Source organism: Limulus polyphemus, unplaced genomic scaffold (assembly GCF_000517525.1).
Source record: "Limulus polyphemus unplaced genomic scaffold, Limulus_polyphemus-2.1.2 Scaffold1178, whole genome shotgun sequence".
NCBI lineage: Eukaryota > Metazoa > Arthropoda > Merostomata > Xiphosura > Limulidae > Limulus > Limulus polyphemus.
The window spans coordinates 116823-130881 of NW_013666788.1; the positions used below are offsets into that span (position 1 = coordinate 116823).

Consider the following 14059-nt stretch of genomic DNA (forward strand, 5'->3'; position numbering starts at 1 on the left):
TTTTCCTCCAACAACTGCTGTAATCTCTCTTCATGGTTCTTTTCTCGTTCTTCTTGTTTCTTTTCTTGTTCTTCTTGTTTCTTTTGCTGTTCTTGTATTGCTGCCATCAAATCTGCTAAGTCGTAGTTTGATTTGGCACTCCTGGTTTCCATCTTTTTTTCTTTTATCTGTCCCACTCTCTGACACCAATTTGTTACGTATCTGGTCGGTTGTTAATTTCCAGTATAAATTCTTCCCGAGGAACTTCGGCGATACGAGTTATTTCTTAATTAAACTAGTTTATTCTTTCTCAATACAACTTTGCAATACACAGAATTTCCAAAGTCACTTTAACTTAAATACACGCTATAATTCACAACGATCCACGCACTTTACTTACAGTGCCTACAGCTCGCTTGACTCAATTATCTACCTCTATATCTGTCTATCTGCAATTATATCTCCGCTTTATTTGCCGGGCTTATATACAAAAAAAAAAAAGAAAAAACGAGGGCGCCTAGAAAAGACTAGAGTTGCCAGGAAAAGTAAAGATCCTTTGAGAATCTCATGACGTGTTACCAGCGTCACGTGACTTCCGCTGTCGTAACATTATGTAAAAAAAAAGATCAGCTTAACCTTGTTCTTGACTACATGTTACGTGAAACCTGCATACTTTCAGAAAAAAGAATAAATTTAGAATAATATTTTAATATTATAACATTACAATAAAATAGAAACAAAAAGTATATTCCTATAGAGTATACATTCCAAGCAGACAATTACTTCTACTTTTAAACCAATAAACTTTAAACTGGGGCTGATGGAGAATTGTGTTCACCTCTTCTGCATTTCAAAAACGCCTACACATCTTACAGACGTTACAACCCTTAAATGAAGATACAAAATACTTTTAACCAATGAATGCCAACTTGACTATAAACCCTCTACATAATACATTCAATATTATCACAATATTATTGCATAATCAAAAGAACCTCTTTAACACAGAATTCAAGTACACACACATATATAAACAAAATACCCTTAAACAAGCAAACAAAAATAGCAGGCGATTTCGGTATTAACCAAGATAAAAGTGAAATGGGTGAAGTTACACAATACAACAACTTTGATAAAGATTGCCTACTCAGTTTAGTCTGACAATAATAAAATGAAAACTCTTTAACGATGAAAATTACATTTTAAACACTTTAATATTGATCGCCTAACCCCTAGAAGGGGGGGGGGGACTCTAACACACTACAAAGGCAAGTAACATAAAAAATCTGCATGTAAACATAAAAAATAACAATTTGAGTGACAATGAAAAAATGCTTTCTGACGGAACAATGGAATGTAGGTGTATCCAAAAAAAGAATTTCAAATAATTCCTAGTACTAGTACTATCTTAAAAAATAAATTCCAGTACTCAGTGCAGGTGAGTACCAGCTGAATTACACAGGTCTTAGAACACAGGGCAATGAAGGATCTCCACTTTTCCATGTAACACACAGCTTCTTTGGCTCCCTCCAGTTCATGTTTATTTCTTTTAAGTCTTCTTTAATGATGTTACACCAGGTCTTCTTTGGATAATCACACTTCTTATGATGTTCATAGAGGCTTTTTGTGGTTTGCCACTCAAATTAAAACTATTTATTATCTAGCTGGAGTATATACCCTTTTCCTGGACAGAAGTTATGTAAATTCATGATTAACGGAAAGGTTATCTTAGGACATGAAAAGTTGCTTCCTTATATGTAATTGTAAAAAATGCGTATAAAAACTGCAAAACACAAAATGCAAAACTGAAAATTTGTATACAACTCCCCATAGACCCAATGAACTTCCATACCAAATTTGGTGAAGATTCATCTATAGGGGAGGAAGTAGTGGTAAAAAATGCAAAAATGTTTATAAAACCCATAAAACTCAAAATGCAAAACTGAAAATTTGTATACAACTCCCCATAGACCCAATGAACCTCCATACCAAATTTGGTGAAGATTCATCTATAGGGAATGAAGTAGTGGTAAAAAATGTCTATCAAACCCATAAAACTCAAAATGCAAAACTGAAAATTTGTATGTATCTCCCCATAGATCCAATGAACCACCATACCAAATCTGGTGAAGAATCATCGACAAGAGGTGAGGTAGTGGTAAAAAAATGCCCATAAAAATCACAAAATACAAAATTGAAAATTTGTATGCATCTTCCCATGGACCCAATGAATCTCCATATCTAATTTGGTGAATATCCATCTACACGGGACGAGGTAGTGGTAAAAAATACAAAACCTAAAATTTGTATGTATATCCTCATGGACCCAATGAACCACCACACCAAATTTGGTGAAGATCCATCTACTGGGGGTGAAGTAATGGTAAAAACTGCAAAACCATAAATTTGTTGTGCCTTCCCATGGACCCAATTTGGTTACTATACGGTGAAGTAAAATGGACTTAAAGCCCCATAGTTGATTGAACTGTATTTCATAATATTAGAGTTTTTAAAAGTAAGAAAAAAGTGTGAAATACTTTGCAGGTTAAACATCAAATCATAAAAGCATTATTATGTAATCATATAATCTGTTTTGTTTTATTGTTTGTTGTTAAACATAAAAGTACACAATGACCTGTCTTTGCTCTGTCCACCATGGGTATTTAAACCCAATGTTCAGTGGTATAATTAAACCCTCAAACTTATTGCTGAGCCACTGGGGACCATATGCTTTAGTACATGACAAAAGAAAAACTTACAAGTATATTTTTGGTAGAAAAACCTCAATAATTCATACAAAAATAATGTTTAAAAGCGAGTAAATTCATTTTATCATCATAGTTTTTAGAATCACTGTTATTACTCAATTATGCAATTCAGAAGACAATTTTTTACTGTCAAGAACAATAAAGATGTGTTATATGTATAGTCTATCCATAGGTTTTTATGATATTTTATGTAAACACATTAAATGTATTCTTAATGATTTTACTGTATTTTGTGGCTCTAAAATCAAATAAATCACATTACTTAATTCATGGTTAAAAATTTGATTACCTTTCTAGTTGCATGAAATTGAAAACGTGAAAATCAGTTCACTTTGCTATATATTGTACTTGTGTCTTGTATTCACATCGAGCATAGCTTTTAGGTACAATTTAATTATTATTAAATTATTGTACGAAATGAGTGGAAAACTCATCTTAAACAAAATACCAATTGGTTATAAACTGTTTAGAATATTTAAAAAGCAAATGCAGCAACCCTGGCATAACCATACTTTCTTGAAAGCTAAACTACCTTAAAATTATTGGACAAATCTAATATGTTAAAAATCAAATGTCATCTTTCAACCCTTACTACATCAGTCACGAGGAAATAATAGTCTTGGATCTAAAGAACAAATATAGCAAAAATAACACAACTTTTAATTTAAGGCAAATCCTAAAAAAACTAAGTTATTAAATTCTTGTTCTCAAAATGCATGAATATTAATATATATGTAGTTTTCTACATAATACATATTTATAACATACACAAATGACAGGATCCTGTGGAAAAATCATTGCATAAATTTTTTATGAGAAATGTACTATGGAAAAATGTTAAAACATAAATATAGGTTTGCAATATAGTGATTGTTCAAGAACAACTTTTATTTAAAATAAACTTTTCTTAAAGTAGACTACAGTATAGCAAATGTTTTAATGACAAGCTTTGTGGATATGCATGACAGATATAAACCATGACAGTTCCTTCCATATGATGATTTATTAACATAAAGGGCACTTTCAGTCAATGATACAAATTCATCTTAATTTTTACCAAGTAGGTATATATGATTGATTAAATATCATATCAGACAGACTAATCATAAAAGGGCTGTTGTTTACAATTAATGTATAACATTTGGTACTCTTGCAAGATTACTAGATGATAAAAACTCTATAGCCCAAGTGCTTTCGAAAGCACTCGGCTTATAGGGTTTTTATCATCTTGTATCAAGACTTCTTGAGCCTATGTGTTTTTTTGATATTGTGCTTGTAAGGTTACAGTTTGCTTTATAATTGAAAAAAAAAAGAGCTGCAGAGAATTGTTTCTGTAAAAAACAAAAAATGCACAAAAAAACAGGATTATATACTGATCATAAATAGCAAATACCATCATGACTTGGTTTCAATAAAGTTGAAAACCAAAGTTTTTACTTATTATATATTATTACATTTATAATATTGTAAATGATAACTATTTTTAGCAGAAATGAAACTCATTATTGAATTTTCCATTTTAAGTAGGCAGTACTGGTCGGAAGTGTTGGTAGTAGCCTTTAGTATAGTCAACCATGAGATCCTGGGTACATTCAGGAAGTTCACCAGAAAACAAACCTAAAAAATAAGAGATGATTTTAGTAGTCATTACAGACTAGGTGCAACTCCCACAAATGTCATGTTCAAACAAGAAAAACTGTTTTACTTTTTCTCCATAACTAACAGTTTGTTTTATATCCCAAAATAAAGTGTTGTCAGATACACATTTTGTAGACTACGTTTCAAGTAGATTTCAAAAGACCCAAAAACTTGAACATTTTTGAAAAGCTGAATGTTCTTCTTCAAGTATAAAAGCTATGTTTATATGTTTTTCTCAAAACAGAACTTCAATATGTACTCTGTATGATTAAAGGTTGAGTTTTAGAAACACCTAGTATGTAACATCTGTGCTGATGAAGAAGTTAGATAACAGAAGCTTCTTTTACTTGCTGAAAATTAGATTTTGTTGAAAAAATGTTATTCTTCATCATAAAAATAAACAAATTTTCCAAAAAATTTAATTATTTTAAGCCTTTAATCAGAACAGGAACAGATTACTAATTGACTATAAAACCTTAACTGTGAAGACTAAGAAGCATAAAATATAGAGCCTTTATCACAAATTCCTAATATACAGAATTAGGGTAATTCCATTCTAACATGGTCTTTACTGTCTGATGAAGGCTTGAAATGTCACAGAAAATAAAGTACAAAAAGTTTTCATTCAGACATATCAATTTATTGTTTATCACATTTATCCAAGTTTTTCTTCTCGTGTCTTGCAGAACAACACTCATTCAACTATTTTAAAAGGTAATTTCATGATACAAAATAAAATACAATTTGTATGCATTTTTGTTTCTGACCTATGCAAAACTCAACAAATTAATTCTAGTCTTGTTGGTTGACTGTTTTTGCTTAATAACAGTTAACTATAAGAATTACAATATTTCTTACCACAGAAGGAAAATACCTAAATCAATAAGCTAGGAAACACTATTATTGTACTGTACTATTTTAGAATACTTTTATGATGGGTGAAGCAAGCTTAATTGAAGTGTACTTAATGCCAGCAACAACAGCAAGCAAGAAGTGTATTTTTTACAACTTATTCTCTTCATGTCAGTTTTATTGTGATTTAACAGGTTTTGAGGATTTCCAATATGAAATGTAGCAGCATAGAAGAGCAGGTTTCATACTTCATTATGAAAACTATTTCAGGATTTACAAAACAACTTCATCAACATTTCCAGACAATGATATAGTAGATTCAAAATACCTACTAGTACACAGTAACACACACTTCAAGGTATTCAAACTATAGCCTACTAGTAACTTCATCCATGGCACTGACAGAATTTGAGAATTAGTCAGAATGTGTTGTTTAACAATTTCAAAACAAAAGTTACAGATTGGTACAAGTTTCAAAGACAAAAATGATTCAGTCATCAATTCGCAGAGGAAAAATATTCTTCTTACTATCAGTATTCTAGCATTTTCTTATTATCTTCAATCAATTTTCAAATACTCGACTTCGAGAGAAACTTCAATTCACTACTTTCCTTGTACATTTTTTCTACCTTGGAAAGCAAGCACTTCACTTGCTGCCTTCCTCTGAGTAATGCATGTATGTTCCTCAATTTCTAGTATGACTAAATGTGTTAAAATATATTTTGCAACATTTGATATATGGTCATACACCACTCAGCAATATAATTGATAGTTTATTCAAGTTATCTCAGAATACAAATTTTCTCAGAACACGAGTGTTTGGCATTCTTCTAGATTCTCACACATAGACAATTTCAGAGCATGTGGTAACTTGACAAGATAATGTTATTACATCTTTAAGAAGCCCCTTCTATTAGTACACAAAGATCTCCATCTCCTGACACTAATTTACATTCTACATCATAAGAAGTTTTTCGTTTCAACAGTTGCACTGAATCGAATATCAATATTTCTGTATTATTTGTGAGGCCTTATATTGGTGAAAGTCTGTTTTGATGCAATGATTCATTAGTCAGTAAATTGTTTCTTTTGTGTATGTACTGAAGATATCTATGCATTCACTGACAAAACTTACATTACAATCGTCTTCTCTGTGTCTTTTTCCTCTAATTATTTCTATTTGTGCATCGTTTTGATGGAAAAACGTAGGAAATTTTTTCTGGAAATTAAATGCTTCTTTAACATCTTTGTACCTTTTGTTTTTCCTCCATATTCAATCATTGATATCCCATAATATCAAGGGAATCTCCTGCAAAACCAAGTGACATCATAATGTACCCAAACACATGCCTTTGTAAATCCAAATGTATTAATAACTGTTTGGAATTTTCAAGTTATGATCGTGATCTATCATCACAAAGTCATTCATAATATGTTTCAAAGGATGGTCACACACACAAAATTAAAATGTGTACTTCTATTTAAAACATTTTTTTTTGTGTGTGAAATAGTACACAGGCATACAATTATTTTGCATCAGTGGCAATCAAAATAGCATAAATACGCAAAGTACACATTCTAGAAGCAACACCGGAAATGTTCGGATAGCATGATCTTTGATATTTCTTAAGAACAGGATTGAACTACTTAATAATTGAGATGTAGAAATGGAGTCTTGTCACTGAATACTTCTTTTTTTGTCCTTTTGAATGATTTCAACGCACTGCTTTACTTTAGGGAACTTTTCGACAGCATATTTCACTACTAGAGTATTCTCTAACCATCTGGCACAACAAAACCTCTATGCAAATATTTATAATTCAGCAATTATTTTGGTTTTTTAAAGAGCCTTGACAGCTCCTTGCAATATGGTGAGACAGAAACTGCTTTCAAAACAAAGCAACAAAATAAAATTTATAAGCTTGACCAAAACAATTGCATCTTCATTATATAAACAAAATTATTATTATTAAAGAGCGACTATTATTAAAAAAATAATTAAAGTTTAAGCTTCTGGCTATATTAACTACCACAAATATTACTAAGTAAACTCAACTGTCTGTAAGTAAACTGTAATTTAATTGGTATTAAATGATCAAGATCCCCATTAGTAAGTATATTTGAAGGTACAAAAGAAATGAAAATATATAAAAACATAAAATGATTGGTCACTTTTAACAATTTAACTATTACATAAAAACAAAATGTACAATAGAGAAAGACTTAGAACAATAAGTTCAGCAAAATGATGAGATAAAACTATACACAAATTATTACTTAATATAAAAAGTATTAATATCATAATACAAAGTATATAGTGAAAAATATCATGGACATTGTTGTGGGGAGGATTGAGTGGTGCCAACTTCACAAGCTACCATACCTATTTGCAGGTTAACAGTGAAACCAATATCCTAAACACAACCATAATGTATTCAAACCTACTGAAAGGTCAACAGTCCCATTTTTGAGTATAATGTGGATAAGCAAATACCATATCAACCTAACTTCTTCGTCAACAAATTCTCATCACAATTTCAGCTAAGTGATTAACTCAATTAATTGATTACCTACGATCACTGATTACATTGATTAGCATCACACAAAATAATCATTCAATCAAAATTCATATTTCAGATTATTCTGACTGTCCAAACTATAACAAAGATCAGTAAAACATAATGTATTAATAATTTTAACATGGTCTTTATAAACTTTCATCGTATCAGAAACTCGTTTAAAAGCTTATGATGTTTTTATACTTATAAAGTTGTTAATTACTTTGTTTTCACAATAATGATGGAATTAAAAGAAACTATAAAACATCTATAAACTAAGTTACTAATGTATTGTCATTATGATTTTCAATTAATTAACTAATAAAAACTAATGTTTTAGTTTATTCTAACTACCCAAAAATCAAAATATTGTCACTCTGATACTTATTGTTCATGCTTACATTATTTATATTAAATAATATTGCAGCTTTAACTTATATTGCTTATTACAAACATAACCAGTGTTTGGGTAAGACTGCTTAAATAAAAATGTTACAGCAAGTTAATATTCAGTATTCTTTATTTGCTCAAAAAAAGAAAAGTTGACTGTTGAATAATTTGCTCATTTAACTATTTGTCAGACATGGACTAATAACAGTCTAATAGTATGTAATAACTTGAAGTCGTTAAACTATTTACATGAACAGGGCTCCTGTTTAATCATGACTAGCTTAAGCTAGATAGGAAGCACTAACAATGGAAAACAAAAGTCTGGCCGTCATCACGTGCTACAAAACCATCTACTATAGCAAGCTTTAAATTGTTTGATGCATTGAATACTCAGCATGCACACGTGTTTTTACAGTATCTAATGTAATATATTAATAACTTTAACATGGTTTTTCTAAACTTCTATCAGTATCAATAACTTATCATTTAAAAGTTTATGATGTTTTTTATACTTATAAGGTTGATAATTAAATTTTCAAGTTTTTCATAGAGTGAATTTGTTTTCACTGAAATATATATATATCATCTATCACACACTATGACAAGAATCTTTACTAGTTTTATTACATGAAATCTAAGAACAATTATTTCTAACAAAGAATTAGTTTATCTAATTTTAGTAGAGTAGACTTGTGAAAATTTGTAGGAAGAAACCTATGGAAAGGTATTAAAGATATTTTTCAGCTTGTTACAGTTTTGTACAATTTTGAGTATATGATACATTCTCCTGCATATGCAAGCTTTCGGTTTTAGTTAAATCATGCCCAGGCAATAGTCAAATCATAGTTTTAGAAGCAAAGATGATGCTGTTTGGTTTACATTTAACTCAGGATGCACCTTGTGTATCCACAGGTTCTCTTTAGTGCAGAACATTTATTCGTTGGCTGCACTTCCCAAAATGTTAATATTACATCCAAGGAATTCAACATCTTGGGAAGTGCAGCCAATAAGGAAACTTTAATTTTGGTAAACACTGTTAAAGCTATCAAGGGTTTCAAAATTTTCATGGACCTATAGAAGCTCTGGAAATCTACATCATGAAACAATGAAAAATACTAAATAAAACAAAATGATAGTGACAAAAATATTACCTGGTGAACCAGAGTACGTGGAAAATGTTGGAACCACCGTTTCTGGAGGTAGAACAGTGTTGTCGGCAACATAACAACAGTCTTTCAGAACACATCGACGTCCCTAAAATAATAACCACCCGTATACCAAGTATGGAAATACATTCCTTAATTAACACAATTAGATTCCACTATGAAATTAGTATTTTCATAACGTATATAATTTCAATACATCTTTAGTGACAAGTTAAACTATTATAGTCTACAACTAAGTTCACACATAATTTAAGAACACTAATATACAATTGTTGAATACTTATGTTCATAAATTCCTAATCAGACAAAACCTCTATTACTTACAATAACACAGTTTTTCCCTATGTATACGAAGGAGCCAACATGGGCAGCATTGACTACTGTTCCTTCATCAATAAAGACATGGTCTCCAATATGCAAGGGAAAAAAAGCAACACTGAAAGATGAATAAATCAGCTTTTTAGTTCAATTGCATTATAAAAACATTTTTAGCCGCAAATTTTGTTTAAAAGTCATGTAAGATAACCTAATAATGCTAAAATAAAGAGCTACTATGGTCAAAGTGATGGAATATTTTATTAGGTAATATTAATACAAACATTATTTTTTTTATTTTGTGTTGATTTCCCACTATCAACTTATGTACAATAGATATTTTTTAGTGTGTCACATATCAAAAATGAATCGTGTTTAAAAACTGCTTTGGAGAATTGTATGCATTTTTGTTTTAAATCAGTATGGTTAACTGCAAAGCACACTATAAGTTTCAATAGTATATCTTTATATTCATATTTATTAGAGAGCCATATTAGTTGAATTTTAAGATATCAAAATGGCTGGTAGTGTATGTATCATTCTCATATGCAAAAAATATACATCAAATTTAACAGTTCAAGTTTAAAATTCACAGATATTTTCCAGATGGCAATAATTCAGGGCTTGAAACTAGCTTTTTTGGTCCTTAGAAAATGTTTGCTAGTTACTTTAAAAGTAATTGATGAAAGAAAAGAAGCTGTTTTAAGAACAACATTAGCATTTACTTTCAAAAACATTTTGGACTGTGTTAATATAACTTGCAAGCTTATTAACAAGTTCTGCAACCCCCTCTTCCCTGTCTTAAAACAGTAATTTCAATTAATTTATTATTTTCTTGAGTCATGCCTCTAATCTATAAACCTGAACAACCTTGAATTAATCATGAACAGCGTTCCCTCTAATTTTTTCAATCCATGTGCAGAATGAATATTTTCATGTGTACCAGTGTCATGGAAACATGCTGATATGCATTACCAGATATTTTAGGGGAGAGGGTATTTTTAGATCATTGACCATATTGGATCATTAGGCCACTTTGCAATGCTACCAGTTGGTTATTTGGGCTTCAGGCCTATCAACTGCCAAGGTCATTAAGGCAGTGTGTTGAGACTTCTCACCATTACCGAGGATGTGAGGCTGGAATAATGAAGTGTGAGGCACTTGATTGATTGTTGTGTAGCCGCATAGCTTAGAGGGAACACTGCTCATGAATAATAATTAGATATTGTAATGTCAATGTTTTGATTACTTGGATAGTTGGAATAATTGAAAATAGTAATAAATAGAGACATTAAGTTTGCTTAGTTGATTATTTTTGTGACATTTGACAGACATTAATCAATACTAATAGATAACAGATTATATTGATTAATCAAGTTAATCACCCAGAAATAAAACTAATAAGTTAAGACGTTTATATCCAGTTCTCTTAGTGCAGATATTTCATGTTTTATTAGGTTGTTTTTAAGTTTTTGTTGCTCTGAAAGGGGCTATAGTTTTTATTTTTAAAATTGTTCTAGATATATTATAAAGGTTATTTTGAGGGGAAAAAACAAGATGTTTTATGTTTAGAGAATTCCTTAATAAAACATCAAGGTTTTAGTCTATACTTGAGTATTTCCATTTTGTATTGATGAAAAAAAAAAAAAGCTATCTGCCATCATCCCTAATTTTAAACTACTAGCTACAGAAAAGACAGTAAGTCAGCAGCATCTACTACCTATTATCTATAAGGGATTGACTTTCACTCTTAAAATGGGGTGGGTGGGATATTTTAATGGTATTACATGTGCTCGAACCTCACTAATTCCAAAATCCTGAGCTTCACAATATGGCCAAACATGTACAAAAATAGTTAGGCCTGTGTTTATATTGCTTATGTTGATTTTAGGAGTCTGATGTTAGTCTTTTTTTCACATTTATTATTTTATAGCAAGAGTTGTGCATTTCTTGAGTATACACTTGATAAATTTATAAACTTTTATGTGTTTATACTATGTTTTTGTTGTTCTTTTAAGCATCTATTTAATAGTGTTGAGATTTAATTTGAAGTTTTTTTTGTGTGCATTTCAAACTGTCTTTATTTTTTGTTTGAAATTTGGCATAAAGCTTTGTAACCTTCTGGTTTTATGTGTGTTACTAAGTATGTTTTGAAGACTAAACTGTTCCTGTTTAGTACAGGTAATAGTTTGCCATTGCAGGCCTAGCGTACCGTATTTGTTAATATACTATCAAATATTAGATTTATATTTGTGATTAAAGTTGTATTTGCAGACAGATTTTTTAAACGTAATTTTTTATAGTTGTTTACAAGTGGTCCAAATATTCAGAACTATAACTGGATTATGAAGTGGGAAAAAAAATACTGGTGTCTCGTGATAGTAAAACAAGTAAAGAAAAAACTTGAAAAAAGTAAATTTAGGGATGGCAAATATAAGTCCTTCAAAAGCAATGTAAACAAGATAGTAGGGATGATGCAAATGCAATCCCTGTTTTCTTGTTTGCTTGCTTTTTTAATGCAGTGTTTCAATAGACATAGAAAGGTTGTTTCATAACCAAGTTCTAAATACAATGAGGTTCCAACTGTAATATTTTTGTTTATCTATTATTGGTTGGTAATTCCTGTTTCACCCTGTACTTAAACTTTTTAATGGAATAAAAAATTTCTGTAAGAAAGCTAACTTCAAGGGATAATGATAACATCATCTACAAAAGAATTATGTTTTTTTTATTACAACTAGTTATTAATAATACTTATAAAAGTGGATACTCTGTTTGAAACTATGTCACCTCCGTCAAATTAATTGACACCATTGTTTTGGTTTTTGAGTTATCTATAATAATAAAAGGGCATGTCTGTATGTGTGTGTGTGACTGCCATAGCTCCAAGAGGAAAAAACCTAAAAACGTGAAATTTTAAACCAATACTAAGTTGACCCTGAGAGTGTGTATCTGGGCATTATCATTTATCCACATGCCTGTGTGCATTTGCATCTTTTTAATGAAGCAAGCTAGTAAAAATCCAAATAGAAAGCTCATGTACATCTTTTTAATGAGGCAAGCTAGCAAAAAACACATAGAAAAGAAGCGGTTTCGTATATTACAAATTGAAATCACAGATAGACAGACAAACACTCTCTTTTACTATATACATATAGTCCATCAAATGCGTTTTGGTAACAACGTGTTCCAACAATGGCTTTTATGCCATGTTGCTTAGCAACAAAAGTATAACCTAATTTTGTTGTTATTTAATGTACTGAAAGTACAAAATGAAATATATAAACAACAAAACTGGAAAAATATTTGTTGATTTCTTAATTTAGAGATATAACAGAAAATAACGTAATTCAGAAACAATTTAAGTTGAGAATTGGATTAATATTTTTACTTTCATGATATATTTTATGCACTTGGCTGTATGCTAGATTATCTTACACTATGTCTTTACTTTAGGCTTATTTATTAATTTCTTTAAATTATACCATTATGTGAATGCACTACACTTACAAGATTTCGCGGCTCCCTTACACCCTTGTCATTAAAATCGTAATGTATGCCAAAACTGAAACAGAAAGGCTGCGATTCATTCACATAAACTAAAAGAAGCTCCGAGTTGAAGACTATGTCCACCTGCGGGTTGCTAAAATAGGTTCAGAACATACACACTGATATAGTCATCTAGAATATATCAACCAGGTATTTTTGCTAGTCATGTAATAAAAAAGAAACAGAAGAATGAAGAACAAGAAATTAAAACTTTTGCTATAATATTTACAGACATTCCCAAAACTTGTGACTCAGTCATTACATAGATATTGTTATAAAAGAAAACACCGTATAGTATTGTAAAGTTCTGATGACCTATTGAGGAGGTATCTAAAATATCATTTCTATGAATAATCCAAGCCACACATAGGCAGTGCTACTGTATGTCTGATACTGGCTAAACACTAGAACCCATTGGAATTTTGCTAGCTAGCCACCACTAATTCACTCTTGTAATGTGTTCAGATATGGTCTATCCAATTAATGTTATACCAAATGTATGACCAAAATTTTGTAAAAAAAAAATGTATACATTTTATAAATTGCTTTTTTTTCTCTAGTAATTGTTTTTAATTTACTACACCTGTATTAAAATTTCAATTTTTAAATATATGTATATATAAGTATGTTTTTTTCATTGTTTTTCACTAAACCTTAACACTTAATAAAAAAACTTATTAACTTGTAAGTTTTACTCAACCAAGTAGAAATCAATCTCTTGGTACACCCAATCGTTTAGAATGACAGTAAAAATCTTATATAATACCGGGAATAATTTGTACATTATTGGATCACACTTCGTGATCCAAATTGGCCCTATTTGTGATTCAATTTTACCCTTGTT

The 14059-nt window shown here is 30.3% G+C and overlaps 1 protein-coding gene across 1 annotated transcript in view; it reads right to left on the reverse strand.

The window, feature by feature from the left end:
• Nucleotides 1-3085: 3085 nt before the first annotated feature.
• The window catches only part of LOC106462477 (dynactin subunit 5-like), a 27023-nt gene continuing 16049 nt past the window's right edge, over nucleotides 3086-14059 (reverse strand). The window contains exons 4-6 of the mRNA XM_013922404.2: nucleotides 9676-9787; nucleotides 9337-9439; nucleotides 3086-4364 (exon numbers count right to left, since the gene is read on the reverse strand). Of these exons, the coding sequence (XP_013777858.1) occupies nucleotides 4267-4364; nucleotides 9337-9439; nucleotides 9676-9787 (313 nt within the window). The 3' untranslated portion in view covers nucleotides 3086-4266. The remainder of the gene's footprint in view (nucleotides 4365-9336; nucleotides 9440-9675; nucleotides 9788-14059) is intronic.